Source organism: Heterocephalus glaber, unplaced genomic scaffold (assembly GCF_053883595.1).
Source record: "Heterocephalus glaber isolate CG9 unplaced genomic scaffold, H.glaber_assembly_v1.0 deba00000122, whole genome shotgun sequence".
NCBI classification, from domain to species: Eukaryota; Metazoa; Chordata; class Mammalia; order Rodentia; family Bathyergidae; genus Heterocephalus; species Heterocephalus glaber.
This window is the reverse complement of record NW_028258138.1, coordinates 47,055,800-47,080,047: the sequence shown is the minus strand read 5'-3', so window position 1 is coordinate 47,080,047 and position 24,248 is coordinate 47,055,800. Positions and strand designations below refer to the sequence as shown.

The 24,248-nt window shown below is 34.7% G+C and overlaps 2 protein-coding genes and 1 long non-coding RNA gene across 9 annotated transcripts in view; 1 reads left to right on the top strand and 2 right to left on the bottom strand.

Annotated features, from left to right (window-relative positions):
• Nucleotides 1-3,080: 3,080 nt before the first annotated feature.
• Nucleotides 3,081-6,416, bottom strand: Gpr15 (G protein-coupled receptor 15). The gene has a single exon (XM_087214193.1). It carries the CDS (start codon nucleotides 6,378-6,380, stop codon nucleotides 5,298-5,300), a length of 1,083 nt encoding a protein of 360 aa, XP_087070319.1. The 5' UTR covers nucleotides 6,381-6,416; the 3' UTR covers nucleotides 3,081-5,297.
• A 2,462-nt stretch (nucleotides 6,417-8,878) lies between these two features.
• Nucleotides 8,879-14,892, bottom strand: LOC147830415 (uncharacterized). The gene is made up of 3 exons (XR_015452359.1): nucleotides 14,690-14,892; nucleotides 12,985-13,162; nucleotides 8,879-11,978 (listed from the first exon to the last, which is right to left on the bottom strand). It is a non-coding gene; the product is annotated as an uncharacterized LOC147830415 (long non-coding RNA).
• A 66-nt stretch (nucleotides 14,893-14,958) lies between these two features.
• Nucleotides 14,959-24,248, top strand: part of Cldnd1 (claudin domain containing 1) — a 232,139-nt gene continuing 222,849 nt past the window's right edge. Inside the window, exons 1-6 of one of the 7 annotated variants that reach the window (XM_087214144.1) lie at nucleotides 15,010-15,136; nucleotides 16,270-16,320; nucleotides 16,528-16,837; nucleotides 19,739-19,846; nucleotides 21,256-21,393; nucleotides 21,559-23,066. In XM_087214144.1, the coding sequence (XP_087070270.1) occupies nucleotides 16,546-16,837; nucleotides 19,739-19,846; nucleotides 21,256-21,393; nucleotides 21,559-21,779 (759 nt within the window). In that variant the 5' untranslated portion in view covers nucleotides 15,010-15,136; nucleotides 16,270-16,320; nucleotides 16,528-16,545 and the 3' untranslated portion in view covers nucleotides 21,780-23,066. Of the gene's footprint in view, nucleotides 15,137-16,269; nucleotides 16,321-16,527; nucleotides 16,838-19,738; nucleotides 19,847-21,255; nucleotides 21,394-21,558; nucleotides 23,067-24,248 lie in introns of those variants that run through there. The other 6 variants (XM_021238864.2, XM_087214157.1, XM_087214167.1 and 3 more) reach the window with 6 other exon arrangements.

The window sequence follows — 24,248 nt, the reverse complement described above, 5'->3', positions numbered from 1 at the left end:
TCTGTGTAGGATTTTAGTATATTTACCTTTTCATATGAATGAAATAGTCATAAATGTGATCATTCTATGGATACTGTTGTAGTTTACTTTTTCTCTTAATTTTATTTACACTATTATAATGATCTTTTCATTTCTGTATATGCTACTGTGCTTTTAAAGACTGTATAATATTCCATTGTAGGGATATACACAAACCTTAATTTATTCTGTTAATTCTGGACATTTAGGTTGTTTTCACTTTTTTACTTTTACAAATAATTCTGCAAAAAATGTATAGGGAAGTATCTTCTCACATGGCCAAAATTATTATTCAGGGTAAGGCACTATAAATTGGAATTACTTTCAATATAGATTTCTAAATTTTCTTTAGAAAATTAAATCAAATGACACTCAATAATCCTCCCTAACACCCCACATCCGCATAATGGTAAAACACAATATATAATGTTTAAGTCTTTGCCATTTTTATAGATAAAAATTACACTTTAATTTGACTATCTTTGATTATTTATCATATGGATATTTTCATGTTTGTTGACATTACTTTTTCTGTTTGAATATAAAAATGAAAACACTGATTTGAAATCCTAAGGACTGTAAATTATGCAGCTCTACATTGACTCTTTCAATTCTTAACTAATTTTTCTGATTTAAACTATTTTTCCTAATGCATATGGGTCAGATCTTTCTTTCATGAATTCCTTTTCCATTATAAATAAAGTAGCCAATTCCATCCTCCTTCAAGTCTTCAAAATTTGTATTTTTGCTTTAAAAATGAAACCACAGGCCAAGTTTCATTTCTCATTTACTACTTCTCGACCTGAGCTGTCAGTTTTGCTTTTGCTCTTGACTGAGGTTAAGTGAGAGGGCATCTTATCAAATACAGTATCAGGGCAAGGTTCTTATAGATTTATATACTTTGCTTCGAACACCATTTTGGTTTGTCATTTGAAAATAAATTTAAACCTATTCAAGATGTATCGTTATGCTTACAACAATCTGAAGCCTAAGAATCTTGAAGGGCAATGGAACATTTTCATTTGGGATGCCAGTATAAACCCTTCTTTGCAGAACTATAACAGCATTTAGAAAATAATCATACTAGAATGACAGTTACATGAAATGACTTCTCTGGGAACTAAATGTGGGTTTTTCTGTAAATTTTGGAAAAGACCAAAGAAAGTCATTTGACTTGTAATTTTCTTTTTTTCTCTTTATTAATATATGTTTGCAGTGCATAATGATTATGTTCGTTGTGGGGAGCTGGTATACGTACATAACACATCTTAATTCTTTTTACTTCCCCTTCTCTTCCCTCCCTCCATTCCTTGGTCTTTTTTATATATTTGTTTTATCTTGAATACCAGCATTTCCTTCTTTGATTAAAAACTAACTTTATAGATTGTACACACTATGAAGAAATAAGTCTACTTTTAACTCTTTAATCCTGAGTCTAATAAAGTACCAGATAGATGATAGATAAGTAATAGATAAAACTTATTGTGGAGCAGACCAATTGTTTAACACTTTAATCAATTTGTGTGTGTTTCTGTAGATGTTGGTGTATTTTATATATGACATTTTATTATGTTTTCTATATTTTTCTTTGTTTCATATTCTCTTTCCTTATATTTTGTATCAGCCAGATGGATATTAGTACTGTTCTTTTTCCCCTGCACACTAAAGTGTAAATTGTAGTCAAAATTGCTTACTCCTGGAATTGATAAAAACAAAGAATGTTGACATAAGAAAAAAACTTCAAATAAATAAACAATAACAGGTATTTTCAGGGGAAAATCCAATCTACATCAACTTTTGTGGAAGGCAAAAGGGAACTTGTAATAGCCAGTATCTGCAGATATTTTGGTAGTTAGAATTTCCACCTTATTGTTTATTCCCTAATGACCTCTCTTTCTTTTTTTTTTTTTTTTGACCCCTCTTTCTGTAATGAGTCTGGAGTCATCTTTCTTGCAAGCTACAGCAGTTACCTGGACTTAGAAATTAGTTTGTAATTTTTTTTAATACTGCTTTACTTTTGTGAATGAGCTCTATAGGGAAATGGAGGCTTACTCTTTCCTGGGGCATCCACACTCAATGAGTCATTTCTCATTTCTGAGCTGGCTAAAGAGAATAGTGATTTGAGGAGTTTAGATGAATCATAGAGGAAGAGTTCTTCCACTCAATTTACCATCATGCCATGCATTTATGTACCTATTTAAAAATTAACTTGTAACCCCTAGAAATAGATCACTCTCTGTCACGCACATAGCTTCCCTTTAAAACATTATTACAACTTCTGTTCACCACAGAAGGATATTTTGACTTGTTAGAGTGGTTAACTGAAGCAATGCCCAAGGAACATCAGGTTAGTTTTAATCTTTCAATATCACCCAATTGTAATAAATATGTGTTAGTGACTACATATATGGATCTTGACAATATTTATTTTAAAATTAATTATAAATTATCAGAAGCCATTTTACCCAGGGCTTACTGAAAAGTTTTTCTGGAGTAAATTAAAGAAAAATTGCTAGAGAAATATTTTAGAGATTACTGTCCTTTTATATTTGTCATTAACGTCCTGTTGTAGCTTCAGATTGCCTAAGCAAATGACAAGTAATGTTACTCTATAGTGATTTTCTTATAGATTTACTCTGGATTATTAAATTTTAATTTGTTTTTGTAACTTTAGATATAACCTGTAAAGCATGATTATGTAGATTAATTTTCTGAAAATCCTTAGCAATGCCCTGACATTACTATACCACAAATTAGCCTTCAGAGTACTTTGAGATATAAATCTTGAAAAGTTATAAATACTACATGTTTATGTTTCTACATATAGCTCTATCTACATGTGTATAAATTGAACTTGTTCGTATTAACATGATGAAATATGGTTTAAAATATATGTCCAAATACATGACCACAAATTTTATAATAAACTTTTTAATGCTACTATAAATTACATTTCATAACAGAGAAATTTATATGATACAATAACATATCAATTTAGTTCAGTTATGAACTTTTTTCTATTAGTTATATTATCTATAAATTTGTATTTATTTTTCCTTCTGTAATGAGCACATTATAAATATGAAACATACCAAGATTTTCTTTGTTTACAATTATTATATCTATTTAATTATTTAAAAGTTCAACAATATAGTTTTAATTTGGTGTGAGCTTGAATATTCCTGGCAAAAATTAAATACATGAAATTGAAGTAAGACAGATTCTCAATATTTGTTACATGAAGGTGATTGGTATTCCAGATTGTGAAGTTTTAAGTAGTAGTCAAAAATGAAAAATAGAAATCCAACCACATTTTAGTAGCAAATTTTTACTCGATATCTTTTAAAAATCTATTTTTTTAGTCTTATAACATCATTGATAATTCCATAGACATAGATATTACAAATTATATTTAGATATGAAAGATTAAAGTGACTGTTAATGCCTTAACATTAAAGATGAAGCTAAAAAAATTCCAGCTTTTTTCATTTTCTAATGCACACCTTGGCTAACTAATTCAGCTATTTTTTTAAAAAGTAATATTTTCCAAAGGCAATAACTTTCAGGATTAGTAACAGTGATTTTGCTGATTTGTTTTTTAAAAATGTGTGTCTTTGCCTCCTGTGTTTTGTTTTGATTTAATCTTTGAAGGTCTACTTAATTATTTTGAAATTTGGTTTTAAGTTTTCCTAGAAACTTTATTTGTTATGACTTATATAGTTGTTTTTTTCTATAATCATGATAACTTAAAGGCTGTTAGAATATTGGTATTAACATTAATATGGCATTAGAAATTAATATGTATAAAATAACATTATATAAGGAAATATTTTACTTAATAAAAGTTGAAGAGAAATTAACAAATTAATTTATAAAAACAAGAACAATTTCAACTTCTCAGCAGTTGAGATTTCTCTTCATTCAAAAGATCCACGGGTTAAAATTAAATCACCTAGTCTCTGCAAAGATTCTAATTTTCTTCTTATTTATAAATCTAATATTTGGAAATAAAGTTATTCATTTGGGTCAATAGTGGAGATGAAAATATAGCGCAATTTTTCTTGAATCAAAATAGTTTACAATAGTATGTTTGGTGCTACAAAGTCTTTTGTTGATACCACTAATTACATGTTTTTCACTTTAAAGTCTTTAAAAGAATATAGGTACAAATTGAATATAGGCATAAACTGACTCAATAAATGTTTTATTATATTAAGTAATTCAAGAAAGCCTATGGATTTAGAAAAATGTTTATAGAAAACTAGTAACATTTGTTACAGAGTTTTCACTTTGGCTAAATACAGAACATTCTGTCTCCCTATATTACTAATTCTCAAATTGAAATTATACAAGCAAATGATGAGATAGAGAACTGTAGCAAAAATATTTTAATTAAAATAACAAATAATTATCTGTATGAGGGTGGACCTAAGCTTTTGTCATGCTCCAATTATATTAGTAGCAACCTTTTCATTTGATAGTCAGACAACAGGGTAATTATAAACATATAATTAAGAAAGTAAAATCTTAACTTATGATGATAATGAAAACAAAGGATGTAGTAAAACCCCATTAAAAGTAGTTATTATAGGATATTACAGGATTATAATTGAATATATCATCTCTACAAATGTATCTAGTAAAGGTCAAACCTTGCAGTATGCTTACTTGTTAAAATACTCTAGAAGACAGATGATAAAGTAAGTCCCAAATCACAAACACAATACAAAATGATTTTTTCCTCATGGGCCTTTTTGCTGGTCCAAAGTTATTGTGAATAGGCATCTGATGAAAGACAATGCTGGAAGGTGACGGAGAATCACTAACCAAAGCTTTAAAGATTGAGACCAGAATTGAGACCTACATTATCACTGCATTTCACCAGATCAAAATGGTTAAAAGTAATGCAATTTGGGGCCAAATGTAAAAGGTAGCATGAATGAAGTTATCATGGTTCTTGAAAGGAAGGGCCTCAAATTGCATTGATGGTCATGAAGCAAGAAACAAATCCAAGCAGGAGCCTTTATCTAAGATGTAAAGGACAGATAGTATTTTGCTTGGTTGACTTGGTTGTCAAGGGTCAAATAAGGTCACTCAGCTGAAAATACACTTGGCCTAATTGTATCACAACACTGGGACTTTCCAGTGCCCCTTTTAAACATTAACTCTTTCTTGGATTTATTAAGCAATATGAATCTTATTAATACTTTTCTTCTTTCTTTGTTGCTGACAAAAATTAACTAAGAGCACCAACAGAACTTGAGATGTCATAGCACCTTTTAGAGTGACACAGACCTCTTTCTTCTTCTTACAAAATCCTCTGCATGGATGAAGTTGGAAAGAGCCTTAGTGAGGTGACTGTCTGATGTCTCAGTGCTGCTCCCAAAGTCGTAGTTCTTCAGGCAAGGGCACAAGCAGTGCACAATGGCCCGACGGATGTAGCTATCAAAGGTATAGTAAATCAGAGGGTTGACACAGCTGTTGGCAAATGCCAAGGGACCACTCACCTCTATCCCGAGCTGAAGAGTAGTTGATGAAAAGTGGTGTTCATGCTTCAACCTAGAAACAATGGCTAGGAGCTTGAAAGTATTAAAGGGCAGCCAGGAGAAGACAAAGGCTGCCACAACAATAAAGATGATCTTCATGGATTTCCTCAGTTTCTTGTTGTGCTTTCCTGATTGCTGGTAGTGAGCACACAGTTTCCTTGTGATGCAACTGTAGCTGGTCACAATGCTCAGCAAGGGGACAAAAAAGGTAAAAATTAAGGTGACTAGACCCCATGTCAGTTTCACTGAAGTGGCTTTCTTCTCTGCACAGTATGGCTTATTTTCAATCAGTGTGAGCTCCCTGGACAGAAGAGTAGGCAACCCTAGAAGGCAGGAGATAAACCAGATGCTGGCACAGACTCCATATGCACAGTCTCTCCTCCTGAATTTCCTGGACATAGCTGGACACATGATGGCCAGGTAGCGGTCAACACTCATGCAAGTGAGCAAGAAGACACTGCAGTGCATGTTGACTGAGATCACGTAAGAACTGCCTTTGCACAGAAAAGAGCCTGTTCGCCACAGTCCTAGAGATGCTTCTTTGTCCACCCAGAGAGGCAATGTGACAAGAAAAATAAAGTCAGAGGCAGCCAGGTTGATGATAAAGATATCAATTAGTCTTCGGCTGCCACGTTTGAAATTCAGTGCACCAATGAGGATGAGGTTGCCCAACACTCCAGTCAGGAACACAACTGTGTAAAAGATGGAAAGGAACACAGATGTGTAAGGAATTGAGGAGTGAGTTTCCTTGATATCAGAGTTCGAGCTGGTAGCATAGTAATAATCCAAATAAACTGAGGTTGTTTCTGGATCCATTTCTGAAGATCTGATGTCAAATCTGGTAAGTTTCCTTACCTGTGATATTTTGGTATGAATTTTAGAACTCTCAAGGGATTTTCTCTTATATAGTCCCCCCCGCCCCCCGCCCCACCTCTCATCTTCTTTTAAAGATCTTGGACAAGTATGAAAACAGATTAAAAAGTGCAGTTTCTACCAATCCTCAGAAAGGGCCCACAAGGAACACCACCTTTGATTGGCGTTGGTTGGTTGTGGTTGTGGTTTTCTTTATTTGTACTTACCCATGAAACTGAGTTACTTTTTTATTCAAGATATTTGAACTGTTTTTCTTAAATCCAGAATTTAAGAAATGAATTAACTTTTTATTCTAACCTCCCATAAAAACTTTTGTTTTTCTGACTGATTTTTTTATCTAGTCTTCTAGAACTGTTTTAGTTTTAGAATTGAAAAATATGATGAAGATACTCTTATTTACACTACTGATGATATGTGAAGAAAATTAATCTTGCATTGAATAAAAAGTGAATTGAAAGTTTTCCATCCTGCACCCATAGTAAACATCATGATTGCAGTTAGGGCATGAGATTCTTTTCATTTGTTTGCTTCTTTCATAAATAATCAACCCTCTGTGATTCAATCCATTTTTAAATCTTCAAAAGGCTAAAATTATGTCTTTCATGTGCTTTTACTATTTCAAATTTTTCATTACAGTTATCATAGCACCATGAACACAGTTTGTGCCTTTGAAATGTTAGATTATTAGGATTAATTCAGAAAATTATTGTTTTGTGATCCTGTATAGTCAGCAGGGATAAATTTGACTCTTAATGTAGGCACTGATGTTATTTATAAAGTTTACAAACATTTAAAAAAGCACAAGCTGCTATTTTTATCCTTAGTCACTATTTTAATTCACTTACTGAAGTTCCCCTTTGTAAGAGTTAACATCCTTTATTGGAGATTTTCTCTATTAACCCTCAAATTACCTTTCATCAGATTCCAGATTCTGATCCTGCACTGTACTTTTTTAGTTGCTGTTGGATAGCTCTAAGCCATGGTTTTTTCATTACATATCAACAAACTTTACTTTTGGAATTGTTGCCGAGGCAATAGATGTAAATATCCATAATAAGTGACATCATAACAAAGCTGCCAGCAAAGGCACTATAAGACAAAGTTTTGATACAATCAAAACACTTGAGAAACAGGTGAAACAGGATTTTATTATGGGTTGTTTACATGTTTCCTCTTTATAAAGATCACCTAAAATGTAATGAATTTGAAATTGATTCTATTGATTTCAATTGTTTACTGGCCAAAGTGACTCAGGGCTCTCTTGTACTCTTGTGTCCTTCTCCCCTTCCCTCCACCTCATTTAATGTCCAATACTCCAGTCTCAAGTTGACATTACCATTGCATAGAAGAATGCATGTAGATAATATTTTTGTTAACCATGTAAAATCCATTCTGCATAGTTTTTATTTGTTCAGTAATTGGTATATTGAAAAGAATGATCCTGCCTGTTGCATTCTTCTCTCCTTCCTGATGTAGTTAATGTCATATCCTCTGACATGAGACAGCACTAAGAAGTCACTTGAGAATTGATACACAAGCTTGATTTGCTTTCTTCTTTGTCCCTGGGTGCTCTATGCGATTCCTTAATTTCATGGGGGGGGGCATATCTTCACTAAATATAGACTACAGATCAGCAAAACTAATTAACAGCTTTGACATTTCTGGGGCAGAAATCTTTCCCACTGGGTAAGCCTTAATTATTTAATAGAATAATTCATTTAGTCAAATAACTTAAAGTAGGGCAATATTTCTTTGAAAAAGATTAATAGAGTAACAGAATATTTAAACACTACATCTATATGTGTATGTATTGAAAAGTACCAACCATATATATTCTTTATTTGTAATTTTACTTTAATATTAGAATTGCAATCAGAAGTTTGTTTGGCGTTTGAAGAAATAAGGTTGATTCTGATCTGAGAAAATTAGGTTGATTCTGATTAGATATGTCTAAAGAATTCAACATAAAATTATAAAAGAGCTCATGCTGATATTCTGGAGGAAAACATTTGACTGTGTCTTCATTATGTAGGCTGTAAATCTTTCAAGTTTCTAAAGTTGCTAGGCTGATGATGTAAACTGTCTCAAGTAAATCTGATCCTCAGCGAATTACTGAAGCAATTATAAAGTAGTTTTCTTTATCATATATATGATATAGTATATATTATATACTATATATGTTTATATATATTTACTATATATTTTTTGATATATTATATCAAAGTATAATATTTACTGGTAAAATGCTACAATATGAGACTATCTATCATAGATCAATTGCATCTGGAGACCCAAATTAGAAAATAAATGAACTGTGTTAAGCCAAAAAAGGAAAAATAACATGGTTCTGGGCTTTTAATAATTCAGCATATAATACTAGCATAAGAGAGGACCCACAATAAATGCTGAACAAATAAAATAGATACAGCAGGGAGGTCATAGTTGTAAGTACGCTAAGTGCAATGGTTAGTTTTAGGACTTTGTATGCCCTTTGAAATACACACATAGATACTAACAATAAAATAATTACTTACATATTGATCAAAACTCAAAACCAACACTGATTTTCATAAGCCTATGAAAAAGCGGTATAAACAGGGTGTTGCCAAAAAATGAAAAATAATGTAAGTATTGGTAACTAAATTATAGCACACAGCCACCTCTTTAAGAATTGTTTTCCTGGAAAAATATTATTTTCTTCACTGACCTCTGACAGAAATAATTGTGTCTGTCTTTGAACTTTTAAAATACTGTTTATAAAATGATTATTATCTCATTTCACACATTTATTTGTCTTGCTATCTCACCCCCTGAGCTGATCATGACCTACTGAAAGGCAGAGCCCATCTTTTCTCTCTCTACTGCCCTGTAGCAATCAGCAGTCACCCAACCAGTCCTTGACTTTCAAAGCCATTGTTTTGAACTTGTAGATGCCTGACAATATTATTCATTTTAGAGTCACCTGGGAAACCTATTATGGCTCCCAAACTCTGTCCTAGATCCACTGAAACAAAATCACTGGGGGAAGATGGAGTCTAGGACTTTATATTAAGCAAGCCTCTAAGGTGAGACTTACATACACTATTTAGAATTATAATTTGTATTTACATAAATTAACCAACATGATATATTATGTTTTGCTATTACTTTGGCTACTTTTTTTTATTAATATTATTTTTTTCTTTGGCTACTATTTTTAAGTTTAAAGTTACATCAGAATTTGAAACTTGTGGGGCCGGGGATTTAGCTCAGTGTCATTGCTCCTGCCTTGTAAGTGCAAGGTCCTGAGTTCGATATCTGGTATTAAAAAAAAAATTGAAACTTGTGGAAGTCTTTTAGCATGGATCTCACACTTTAAAAGTTAATTGGATTTCTATGCCCTATTCATTTTATGTTCCAATCCTAAAATATGTTTAGAACTTGATCAGATGTTGAAGATGAACAAAGCATGTTTTCTCTATTGAGACATTTGCTCAAGTAACTCATATTTACTTAGATATCAAAGATGTTGCCTACTATGATGTGGCTGTAGTTATGTCTTGAAGCCTCTGTTTCATACACAGGATGAAGATTTTGTGATAATGGAGTCACTCAATTGGGTGTAATCCTTAGAGATATGATTATATTACTTTGGCTTCTTTTCTGTCACTAATTCTGACCCTTATAACAAGTAGAAAGTAGATCATCACATTATATGTACACAGAAATCCCTCATTTGCTCATACAGATTCTGCTTATATGTCCAGAATAAATGGCAAAGAGCACACAGCAAATTATTTCTCAGTGATCTAATCAGGCAGACAGTATGATTTGTTAGCTACACTCTCTTGTCCATGTTTTGAGGGTCATAAAATGTGTGATCATTTAAATGGTTCCATTTAAGAAAATTGTTTATATTCCAAAAGTTTAATTATTGTGTTTTATCCTCTCAGGTATTTGGGGCATTTAGTACCATAATTTAATATCATATCATGCCAAATAAGTGGCACATTTTCACTGTTATCAGTATTCACCCTCTTCCTCACTTAATTTATTGATTATTCCCCTTGTTAATTCATATTTATTTAGATACCAATGATGTTATTATTCAAGAAACTTATACTTTAAGATTCTTCCGAATAGTAGATTTAATCTGGGTGCATACTATGCACAACAAAAATTGTTTCTATATGTTGGTGTTCCTGGCAACCCAGCACAGTGTCTGCCATGTGATAGATGGCCAGTAAGTGTTTGACAACCTGGACTGAATCATGCTTGAATTCTGAGTAATTCCCAGCGCATTCAAACTTTTCACAAACTTGGACAGCTTCCATTTTCTATCCAATCCTGGGATCTTTATCACATCCTAAACTAATATGAAGGGCTTTCTAAATTAGCATAGCATATCTTTTGGTACCGGGGATTGAACACGGGACCTTGTGCTTGCAAGGCAGGCACTAGAACCACTGAGCTAAATCCCCGGCCCTATAGCATATCTTTTAATTAGTTATAGTAACACTTTTACTTAGCATATCTTGTTTTTTTTTTTCTAGTACTCAAAATTGAACTCGGGACCTTGTGCTTGCCAGCCAGGCGCGGCACCACTGAGCTAAGTTCCCGGCCCCAGCACATCTTAAGTCAGAAGCAATTCACAAGCCAGAAAATATGAAAGTACCTTTATCATGGCCTCGTAATGAATTTGAAAGATTGTGCTTGGGAGGAATAGAGAAAGACACTCACTCATTTAGTTTATAAATGATGAAATTAATTGATCACATTAGTTCCTTATCTGCAATAAAGATTATTTTAAAAGATTTTGTTTGGGGTTCAACATTTTCATTTATAACTTTTTATAATAAATGACAATTAGAAAAGGTCAAGAAAATCTTTCTGTAATTTCTATCTTCCTTGTGATTGCTGTTTATCTTTGAAACAGAAAAGGATAAGTTGCTGTTTATTTTCTAATCAGAATGCAGATAGTTTTCCTACCTTTCCTCTGTCCATTTGCATTTTCTGTTATCTCTGCTTCTTGTACACTTCCCTGGCTATAGATGTTGTATACACAGATTCCCTAATGAAACTCTAATGCCCTGAATCTATGACAACCACATTTTGTAGTTACCTTGTTCTTACAGAATTTTGAAACATAAAATTTTAGAACTTCAAGTGATCCTAGTGATTACTAGTACAACTATTTTCCTAATGAGTTCACAGAGGCCCAGAAAGAAGTCATTTATCAAAGACCCACAGTGATGATTTTCAAATAAATGACAATTTGTATATAAATTTATCATTTACATATAATCATTCCATGTTTTTCAGAAGCATGAACATTCAAACAAGTAGTTTGTTAAACAGTGAGGCACTTGACAGGAATTGCCAAACGAAAAGAGCCATTTTAGTTGGTTTTTTAATTTGATTTTTCCTAAGATTTTCTATTGTTCTGTAGTGAATAGGTAGAAGGAAATTTAAGGACTGACAGAGTGTTTTGAGGATAGTTTTGGCTGAAACTCAGAGCTTGTCTGTATTTCTGATTTCCTTCTTATCTGAACTCCAAAGTCCCTAAGGAAAACAATTAGGACAAAATATATAAGAAAACCATAATGTAGATATATCTTACTCTATATTTTTTCTAACAAGAACAATTAAAATAGAATTATAATTAAGTATGTTAGGGAATTTGGTATTGAAAGAAATTCTCATGTGAAGAGTTGTTTCATAAACACAAAATAAAAACAAGTTATAATATCTGAATATCTAATTTTCAGTTATTGGGTTTAAGATGTAATGCAATTATAGCACCTTCCTGCTGAAATTAAAAACATCTTTAACAAATTAAACTAGAAGCCTAGTCCAACTTTTGCTTCTAAACCTAAATTCCATAATCTGTACTTGGTTGCACTAAAACCATCTCTAAATTTTGTGAAGATATATAACAGCAGCTACTCTTTCTTGAATAGTAAAGAGAAACAAGCAGAAATTTAGCTCCATTAATTTATTAAGGGTTTATTTTACATATGTTAGTACAAGTAGAAATTATAAAATATCAAAGATGCAGAGATAAATCAAAAATATGGTTGTATGGTTGCTGGAACTGGGTGTGAAGAGGCAGTTCAGGTTTTCTGTGCTTAGATGGTCAAGATGGTCAAAACCTCAGACATACGGACACTTTCATATCAAAACTAGGTTGGTGATTAAATTTTGCCCTGTGTGTTTTGTAGGCTTTCTAGAGACTTGAAGGGTGAAAGCACCATTGTCCTTTACAGAAACATCTACCTTCTGGAGTTACGATGAGTTATGCAAGATATGAGCTAGAGCCTTGGAATTTCCTGAGCAGGACTAAGCAAGAGCGGAAATGCTGCCCTGGCTTGTCTTTCCCATTCATTTGGCAGTTACTTCAGAGATTCATAAACCAGCTGTAGTGAACAAGGACATCTATGTGTCTTATTCAGCCTCCAGGGGGGCAATCCAGGAGTTTTCAAGACCTGTTTATACTGACCTTAGTAAAACATTATAAGTATTCAACAAATATTTTCAAATAATAATAATTTAATGATTCTTAACTAACCCTCAGATCCTGTAGTAGGCATATTGTATGTATTTCCTCCTTTAATCTTCACAATGATTATGTGAGATAGTTGCTATTGTCAAAAATCCATATTTTGGTGGGCCTGGTGGTATATTCCTGTAGTCTTATCTTCTCAGGAACCTGGGGGCAGGGAGAACTGCTTAAGCCTAGGATCAGCCTGGAAAACAAAATAGGACCCTTTTCAAAAAAATTTCCATATATTATAAATTTAAAAAGACAACCAAGACTAAAAGATGGCAAAGTAAATTTTCCAAAGTCACAAAACTAAACTAACTCCAATATTCAGGTTTGCTAAGTCAAATATGAGGTTGTTTCTTCCTTTCTCCTAGCTTCCTATTTATCTGGGTTTATTGACCATGTGACCTCACTGGTGAGGTAGACTCAAAAGTAGAGGATTTCAAATGAAGCCCAACAGACGGAAAAATATCCTGGTGCATAAATGCATCCATGAGCCTTCTTGTACATTGAGCATTTGCATTTTTCCCAGCTGATGACTTTGACAAAATTCGTTTGATTAGATGTTCTATGTGAAAATGCACATATTTGAATATTATGATATAATTGTTTTGTTTTTTTTTCGGTACCGGGGATCGAACTTGGGTCCTTGCGCTTGCGAGGCAGGTGGCGGAATCACTGAGCTAAATCCCCAGCCCTACTTGCTTATTTTTATTATGCATTATATATGAGCATCAGTTCACCAACTCAGGTGAACTACAGATAGAACAATAAGTATCATGCCTTCAGTCTGTTAGGGTGGTAGAAATCTGAACTCAACTTGGGGTTCCCACCTTTCTCCTGTGCAGAGGCTAAGTTCCAAGGCATAAGAGGGTAGGGAGGGACTTGAGGAACTCCCCTGGTCCTTGAGTCCACTGTCTTCGCAGGTATCTATTGAGAAGCCCATGCTTTTCTGGTCCTGGGCCACATTCATGTTTCTACACATGTTATTGCTAAGGTGTCCCTGATGTCCCTTGTCTGTCCCCATATGATGCCCTGTGCCACTACCAGATACCATCAGTGCGAAGTCCATTATCAGATACAGCCCTTTGATCTTGGACTAGAACTGTAACCAAAGAAAACTTTTAAAAATAATTTAAGACAAAACTAAAAAAACTGTCCCTGCCTCCTGTTCACAAATTTCCACATAATACCTAGAGTTATTCTGTTGCTTCTTTTCCACACATCATCTGCAGTGTTGCATATTGTCCAAGATCTTGTCTGCTGGAAGTGATGTCCTCTAAACTTCAGTCTTTTTCACACTATATTCACAAGTTTTATTCAGTTTTGATATATCTTCTATCCTCTATATTTAAAATTTTTTTTTTTTTTGGTCCCGGGAATCGAACTTGGGACCTTGCACTTGCGAGGCAGGAGGCAGAACCACTGAACTAAATCCCTGGCCCTTTAATGTTTTTAAAATCAATTAAAATATATTTTAAAAGTAAACTCTGCTACAATAGAAAACGAGTATCACTTGTCATACAGCCACAATGGAATTTTATGAAACCCGAATAAAGTCGTCATATTCTAGAAGGATACTATCTGCCAGGTCACATCCTTCCTCGTTTAAATTTAAGTAAGCAAACCAGATTATCTGCTCTATTGGGAGTAAGGTTGTGTGAGAGGTGGAAAGGGAGGACTAACATTTCAAAAGAATTCTATTGCTGTTCTTATATACGGTACTTACATATATTGGCAAGATGGTGCGATGCGGACAGCACAGGATTAAAAGTAAGACTGAGTTATAGAGGTCACAATTATTGGCTAGTGGCGACCAGAGACAGGTCGCCTTACGTTCTGCATCTCTCTCTTGACTCCTGAGCTTTAAGAACAAACGCCTACCTCCGCCTGGCTGGCCGCTCTCCCTTTTGAGGGAACTACTATCCCCACAATGCCTCGCGCGGCGCCAGGCATGCCGGGTACTACCTCCCCCCCTTTTCTCTGCGTCGGTCCTACAACTCCCACAACCCCTCTCGGCCTCGGGCCACGGCCCGGCTTGTAGTGGAGGAGGCGGAGGCGCGGGAGTTATGGAGGGGGCGGGCTCTGCAGGGAAGTGCGTCAGAAGAGGCGCGGGGAGAATAGGGTGCTGTGGTCCAAACTAGGAGGTGAAGCTGGTGGAGCAAGAGGATGGGCGGTGAGTGAGTGTGACCGGCGTCGCTGGCTGAAGGCCGCGTAGCCTGTCGGCTTCCCGGCGGTTTAAAGAGGGGCTCTTTTCCGTAGGCTGGGCGGTTTAGAGCGGCGAGCTTGACGGGGAATTTTCTTTGGCCTAATGGTCTGGGGTGGGCCTGGTCGGTACCGGGGGCCCCAGCTGGGGGCGCGCTGGGCTGCCCCGCCCCAGCCGCTCGTGCCTCGGTCTCCTTCACCTCCGCCTCCCAATCAGCGAGGTGGCAGCGCCAGGCGTCCGCCCAGCCGCTGTTCCCGATGCTGGGATCTATTAAGGTCATTTGAGAGCACCGAGATGAAAAAGAATTTTTAAAAAACCAAAATATAAACCCAACTTCTTGAGTTATCGTTAATTATTATAATTGCCCTGATCTTCCCCGAGTCACTTCCCGTCTTGCAAACTCCCGGGACCCCAGTTTCCGAGCCTGTTTTCGTGCACCTTTGTAAGGTGTTTGGTGTGGTCATGGTATATACTTGGCAATATTTGACTCAGCGTGATCCGCATTTGAGTCATTTTGCCGCGGCCATTTACTACTGCCAAAGAGCCCTTGACCACACCTAGAGAGTGTTCATATTTTGCTTAATTCAGTTTTCTCTTTCTGAGAAGGGATCATTTAGTTTCTGTGGATATATGTAGGCTTTAGGGAGAGGACAAGGTTGCACTTGAGGTTCAGAAGTATCGTATGAGGAATGGGAACAGTAGTGAAAATTTGGCAATGTGAAGAAGCTTGGCTTAGTTTTAATGAATTGGAAGAGATTTACATCCAGTGTTATTGTATGTTATTGTTCTTTTTCCTGCTTCATACATCTAGAACTACCTTTCCCTCTGGATTAACCTCTTCAACTCAGGCTTCCAAATGGCTCCTGACTTTCTGTCCTTGTTTCTGGATACTTCCCCCTGCGGAGGAAACGGAGGAGCGGATTTCCAGTGCTTGCTCTGCCTGTGCCTTTTTTCCCATTCATACCCAGAACACTAACACTCTACTGCTTGTGTGAAAATTTAGTCTGTAATTAAAAATGTGTGCACGGTGCATTGCTGACCACGGGCATGTCTGTTTTTTGTATCGGTAATGTGTATGTCCATTTCAGTGTTGTCTGTTTTAGTATGCAGGTGATAGACTAGAGAACAAGACTTCTGTCTCCGTAGCATCTTGGGTATGTGAGCATTTAATAAGTATTCTCATAATAATGAGTTTTGTTTTAAACTTAATGTTTGCTTTTTTAAAAAAAAATTCCTTAGTGATTATATATTGCTTTAAAGAACCAAGGGATGGGGGATAGGATAAAGGATGGTTTCAAGAGAAGTTCTTTCAAAATAATCTTGTTTGTGGAGTCTAATCTTCTTTCTTCAACTTTAAACAGAGCAGTCTGAATGCCAGAATGGATAACCGTTTTGCTACAGCATTTGTAATTGCTTGTGTGCTTAGCCTCATTTCCACCATCTACATGGCAGCCTCAATTGGCACAGACTTCTGGTATGAATATCGAAGTCCAGTTCAAGAAAATTCAAGTGATTTGAATAAAAGCATCTGGGAAGAGTTCAATGCTGATGAGGCAGATGAAAAGACTTATAATGATGCACTTTTCCGATATAATGGCACAGTGGGATTGTGGAGACGGTGTATCACCGTGCCCAAAAACACACACTGGTATACTCCATCAGAAAGAACAGGTATTCCTCTATTTCAAATTCTCTCTTTAACTACTCACAGATAAACAAAATGCCCTAATGACTGTCCAGTTATGTACAGGTTGTGAATTCTTTTCCTCCCCAAGAAGTAAATCTTAGGCATCTTTGCCTATCACCTTTTCTCCCTACCTTCCGAGCATTACCATAGTATTAATTAATATTGATTGGATAAGTAACTTAGGAAAGCCATTTTACATCTCTGTACTTACGTATTCACTTATTAAAATGCTTTTTATTCTCATGTGTCATAAGGAAATAGTTGGAACAGGTACATGAAAAGACTTTAAATATTAATTGGTAAAAGAACTGGTATCAAATCAAGAAATATGAACTTTTAGCAGTGTTATAGTAAATATTTCATGTGCCTTTGTATCTTAGGGTTCATAATTTGAATGACTGCATTTAAATCTATATATGAGATGTGATCAAAAAATATGATGAATGTTTAAATTTTTAAAAAATTTGTTAAAGGAAAAGACATTGCCATTAAAACATTCCCCTACTGCGAACACACTTATTCCGTTGTTCTTGCCACTTTCTGAAGGAAGTTCTCTTACATAAGTATCTTTAGTTACATTGTTCTGACTGCCTCAAAGTCTTGAAACTATTCAAAACATTTATACTTCAAGGTCATTTCTACTTTAGAAAGGAGCCAGAAGTCACAAGGTGCCAGATCTGATGAATAAGGAGGATGAGAAAACATATAGTAATGTTTTTACAAGCCTGCCTTTCTGTTGAATGGCACATGGCAGCAGCATTTACTGTGTTTTTGATCAGACCTCTTAAAGACACTCAGGATAGAGGACTTCCAGAACTGTTTCAAAAAGTGGTGAAAACAATGGGACAAGTGAGGGAATATTTTGAGGAAGATTAATAGCAATATATATTTTATTGTAATAATTTCTTTATTTAAATATTCACCATATATTGTGATCACCGCTTGTATCTGAAACAGTTTTACAGCAATTTTGATGTAGAGTTTGTAGGTTAAAATTTGTGTTACAGAAGAAGAATCTTAGTTGTTATTTTGCAAGCATTCTTATTTAAAGAGTTATTAAATAGTTATTAAATTGGTAGCCGTAGTGCCCATTGTAAGGAAGAAATTTCATAGTTTTATTTAAGATTATTTCTGTTGGCTTCTGGTGATAAATCATTGTGTTCAAACACTAGCAGAACAAGCTTGAGTTACCATTACATCAAAAGAATGATAGTATGTCATTATGTATGAAAAAAGGTAGTATGCAAAGAAAGGAAAGTTTGTTAAAATTTATTGTAAAATGTTAAGTTCTAATTATGAGGGTATAGGTGTGTTTGATATTGGAATTTTACCAGTTATTTAGTGATTCATTCAACAAATAATTATTGCACGCCTCAGTGTTCCATGGGCCTCGATTTAGAAAACAAATTTTTATTCTTGAGATAGCATTCTAATAAGGGGTGACAAGCAATAAATATAAGTACAACTATATAAACAATAAATAAGTACATAATATGTTAAAAGATGACACATGCTATTGAAAAGTAGAGAAAAAAATAAAAGGGATTTGGAAATACAAGGGGAAGGGAATATTGGTGGGCATAGGTTAGGAGTTTGAATAGCATAGTCAGGATAGGCCTCATCGAGAAAACACTACTTGAGTACAGATCTGATGTGGGTAAACTACGAAGGAGTTGGCCATATGGGCAGTCAGAGGATCATGTAGCTTAAAGGAAACAGCTACTGCCGAGGCCCTTTAGCAGGAGCATACCTGAAATATTCAAGGATCAGTAAGATAGCTACTGGGTTGTAATAGCAGGAGAGAGAAGAGAGTCGCTATAGTGTATTGTTAGATATGCAGGACTTTTAGGTATCACAGAGACTCTGGTTTTTACTGTGACTACAATGGAGAGCCACTGAGGAGTGTTGAGCAGTGGAGAGACATTATCTGGTCACCCTGGATGTGATGAGAACACATAAACATCAGGCAGTGGTAGAAGCTAGGGAATTGGTTAGGAGATAATTGCAGTGATTCAGGTGAGAGATGATTATACAGTAAATCAGATCGGTCTAGTAGCACCGAGTGGCAGCTGCATCCTGAATATTTCGATGGAAGAACCTTAGGATTTTTTGTTAGAATGTATATGCTCAGGAATGGGTCTAAAGTTCCTGCTCTGAGGAATTGGAAGGATGGAACTGCCCTCTGAAATGGGGATCATAGCTGGTAGAACAGGTTTAAGGGAAAAGATCAAAGTTTTTATTTCACTCTTCATCCCCTCCTCCTGCTTCTCAGTCTTTTTACATATCCTTTTTTTTTTTAAGCAAGAAGCAGAGCTCCAACTTTTATTATATATGAACATTTATTTTGATTGGATGACCATCTTAAGGAATATACAGTATACTTTGGAATTGTTTCATATATTTTGATATATTAATCAGGAAGATTATGTAGTTGTCTTAACAATAGTCTTAAGTAGCATCGTTAAGTGACATTTTAGGGTTTATTGTATATTATATTACAGTTTTATCGTTTATGGTAAAATTACCCTACTATGTTTTTTTGGGGGTTTTTTTGAGGTTAAAAGTAGGAAGATATTTATTGATAGGAAAGCTCTTGAGGGGCAGGAGGTGTCCTGAGCGGGTAGCCCTCTTACATATCTATTCTGCCACCTGTTTTGTTGCTCCTACTTTTTTTTTTTTCTCCTTCCTGGTGCCTATATCTTTAGCCTTTCTGAGAACCAGTGGCATGCATCAGGCATCAGAGAGACCTGTGTTGTCAGAGCCAGTGAGATTTCTTATTTGCTTGAACATCTCCATCATTTTTTCTTTTGGAAGATAATTACTGAAAGAAAGTATTGTGAAGTGTTTATAATGAGAACAATAAGCAATCATTGTTCTTGTTCCAGAGTCATTTGATGTTACAAAATGCATGAGTTTCACACTAAATGAGCAGTTCATGGAGAAATTTGTTGATCCTGGAAACCACAATAGTGGAATTGATCTACTTCGGACCTGTGAGTACTTTGATCTCAGTAGGACAATTGGAGAGAAAAGGAAATAATTTTATCTGTGGTTACTTGTATTCTAATTTTGGAACCTGATGTATTAGTAGCTAGTGTCAATTTGTTCTCTATTTAGGTAGTCCAATGAAGTCTGTTCTTATTGATACTATATTTTAGAAGGTAGAAATGTACTTAACAGATTTCAGATAGTTTTAAGTTGAGGGAGTCAGTTAATACATTGACTGATGCGAGTCCAGACCTCCAAAAGACATTATTGATGGTCCCGATTAAGAGGAAATTTAATAAGGATAAATAATAAATTCCTGTACTTAAGTTAAACACTTCCGTTGGTGAGGTTTGGATAGGCATATGTGGAAAAAATTGCAAGCTCTGACTAGGTTACTGAGTATCAGGCCTGTTCATCCAAACTTAGATGGTAGTCAGTCACAAAAATGAAATGAAGATGTCAAAAAAACTATTTATTACAAACACTTTTTTCCTTGATAGTCAGGCTGCCACTGTCTCAGATTTAACCCTCAATTTTTAGGGCCATAGAGACTTACTGGAATTTGCCTGGAAGAACAACCATATTATTTAAAAAAAATTTGAATAACTACAGGTATTTAATTTTGCAATGAAAATGGATAGGAAAAAGTTATTATTAGCAGAGTTTGAAGGGAACTGAAGAAAAAAAAAACTTTGATGAAGTACCAGAAAGCAGTACCATCACCGAAAGGTAGAATTTGGTTAAATTTGATACTAATAGATTACTAATAATTAAAATTATCTGAAAATGCAGTGAAATGCTTTGTGAGGCCATCAACTTTCTTCCCATGTTGATAAGAGAATTTTTGATAATTAGAACTTCTGTTAAGCACCGAGTATATTTCAGATTCACTGCATTGTGCTTTATGCATTTCCTTCAACAGCCCTGCAAGATAGGTCTTTATAAACACCAATTCTTTACTTGTTTTTACTCCCTTCAAATTCTGAAATGTCTAAAATAATGTCTATATGCCGTTGTAAACTATTTGTTGCCTCAGATCCTGACTCATCCACTTATTTTCTTTGTATAAATTATTTATGCTTGTTTCAATTTCTTTAATTATAAAATAAAAATAGTACTCAATAGTAGGAGTTGTTGGGAGGATTAATTTGCAAAGCATGTATGTGTACAACAAGCAGTATATGGCACATTCCAAGGCTTTGGTAATTGTTTCTTGTTAGTGGATTTTTGCTTTGTTTTTTCAGGGCAAAACATCCTTTTGAACAATCTAATTTAGAAAAGAACCCTCAATTTTAAAACATTTCTCTCTCATTTTTTGAGAGATCTAATTACAGTATGAAAGAAATTGCCAGTGTAGAAAAATGGTCTGAAATCATGGTGACATGTCTTTTCTTTCTTTCTCTTTTAAAACCAGATCTTTGGCGTTGCCAGTTCCTTTTACCTTTTGTTAGTCTAGGTTTGATGTGCTTTGGGGCTTTAATTGGACTTTGTGCTTGTATCTGCCGAAGCTTATATCCCACGATTGCCACGGGCATTCTCCATCTCCTTGCTGGTGAGTCTTGTATTCTACTTAACTTTTAACTTCTGTCTGTCTCCTTAGGGACCACAGAGTTAAATTTGATAAAGATTCACATATTACTGCAATGTCATGTTGCCTGAAAAGCTCTCTACTGTGCTTTTATGGAGTCATGTTTTATTTTCTAAATTTTCCCTCAAGGTCTGTGTACACTGGGCTCAGTAAGTTGTTATGTTGCTGGAATTGAACTTCTCCACCAGAAACTAGAGCTGCCTGAGAATGTATCCGGTGAATTTGGATGGTCCTTCTGCCTGGCTTGCGTCTCGGCTCCCTTACAGTTCATGGCTTCAGCTCTCTTTATCTGGGCTGCTCATACCAATCGGAAAGAGTACACCTTAATGAAAGCATATCGCGTGGCATGAATGGGAAATTGCCTGTTTTACCATTGCTATTTTTAATATTTTTTAATATTCATAATTCCCTTGCCTCCCAATTGTTTTTAATTTAATTTTTTGTGAATATATCACTTTATCCTGAAAATCGATTTTATTTATACACCCTACTAAATGTGCACTTAATAACACCAGAATTTATGTGGTTTACTCTGAGTGATTTCATCCTTTCAAACAAACCAGTCAGCATCAACCTCTAGACAGAAAGAAGTAGATAGAGTTGACATAAATTTATGAAAGAAAATTGAAAGTGCAAAATTGACCCAGAACAGGTTTTGCTGATGTCTCTTTTAGACTTTCTGGTATAAGTAAAGTATCTCCATCTGTTGAACTAGAAACTAATTTCTTTGGGAAACTTCTTATGAATGTTAAAAACATACTTACTTTACTTTTGTAGTCAGCTAGTGGTATTAGTGTTACTTTCAGAAACTTAAGCTCCATAAAATTGGGAAATTATCTATGATCTTTTTCCCTAAACTTTGGCACATACCTTCATCTAAGGTGAAATATGGTAGCTGTTTATATTTACAGTGTCTCTACAAGAAAAGAAGAAGTGAAAAAATGTAGTGTTTACGTGAAATTTTAATTTTGTAACTGCAAAAGTTCCAATTCAGCCAGATAAGTGAATTAATCTTAATTTATTTTATTAGTTTTTAAAATCTCATTAGGATTTTCAGTACCACCAAACCATTTTGAATTTTGCTCCTTCTTATATACCAGGTTTATTAAAAGAGTGCTTTCTTGTTTTTGTTTTTTGTTTTTTTGTTTTTTGGTACCGGGGATCGAATTTGGGTCCTTGCGCTTGCACGGCAGGCAGTGAAACCACTGAGCTAAATCCCCGGCCCAAGAGTGCTTTCTTTTTAACAGTAGGATTTCTAAGTAAAATCTCCAACAGTTTTCTGTTTATTCCAATTAAGTATCACAAAGTTCTACTGTAATGACACTCCAGAGCTGGGAATACTACCACAAGATCTAAAGCTGTGGCTGTCCATTAACCTCCAACTATAGTCTTTATTTCTTGTGGTGAAATGATGTGCCTTTCCTTGCCTAAATCCCTTCCCTGGTCTATCAACATTATATAGTGTCTTCTAATTCAGTCATTTTTTATAAATGTCTATAAACTTTGAAGTTTTAAAAATCTTATTTATTTATTCCATACTGTAGCATTTGACATATTAAAAAAAATGTAACAGTAATTTCTTACCATATCCTAAATCTGTTTTTTTTTTACAAAATAAAAACGAGAAGAGACCCAGAGATTTGTGTATAGTGTCTGAATTGATTTAAATCTCAGTGAATTAAAATAATGGGAGATCTTTGTGGTTCTCTGTGGAAAATTCATTAATACTCTGCAAGCCTAACTTTATGTCTTGTGTTTGGATTTATCTTCCAGAAAATGTGGCAACTGTTTACCCCTATTAGAAAATGAGAGGTTTTTTTTTATGTTTCAGAATTTTAAAACTAGTTTTAAAATTAGTTTTTTGATTTCTATACTTAACATGACTAGTTTCCTATAAAAAGTCATTTAATGGTCATAGATGTTTGTGTTTTATAGTAAAGAAGTAAGTCAGCTTCTGACTTGTGACAGTCAGCATTACTCTGTAGCCAGGTGCTTGTGAAATGGCTGATTACCTAGATAGATGTCTAATTTCCCTTTTTGTTTGTTTTGTTTTGTTTGGTACTGGGCCCTCTGATTTTTAAAACAGTACTGGGGATTGAACATACAGAGTGATAAAATACATCCTCAGCCCTTTTTAAAAAATTTTATTTTGAGATAGGGTCCTGCTAAGTTGCCTAAGCTGACCTCAAATTTGTGAACCACCTCCTTCACCCTCTTCCAGTAACTAGAATTAAAGGGGTGTGTGAACCATTGGGTCAGGCAGGTTTCTACCTATTTCTCCCTATCCTTAACTCTTGAAGTTTCATTGATTTACAGCACCTTCTGTGGCAGGTGGATAGGAGAAAAGCTAAGTGAACAAAAAACATTTAAGAATGGGCTTTAAAAATTGTTGGCAGTATGACGTTTGTATTAGAAAGTTGTTTTAAATACCTGTCCTTGCCTTTTACTCCCAGAGTTATCTTCATAAGTGTCTATAAACCATACTTTAATGTAAACTGGGAAGCAGAATTGCATTTTTGGATTATATATCCTTACCAGTAGTACTTTTAAATTTGGAAAGCTAGTACTATAATCCTTATGCTGAATATGTGTTGTAATTAGTATTTTTAGTCCAATGTAGTGTCTGAGGTCACCCTCTCTTGCAAAGACTTGTCTGTATTAATACATAGGGCTGTGTTGTTTAATGTAAAAACAGTTTTTCTAAGGCTAAACCATATGAAATCACTCAGACAATCATTTTGATCAATCATACCTAAAGTCAGTGGAAAGGTAAATCATCTTAATCTCCATTGAATTTTTGAAAGCAACCCCCAAAGTAA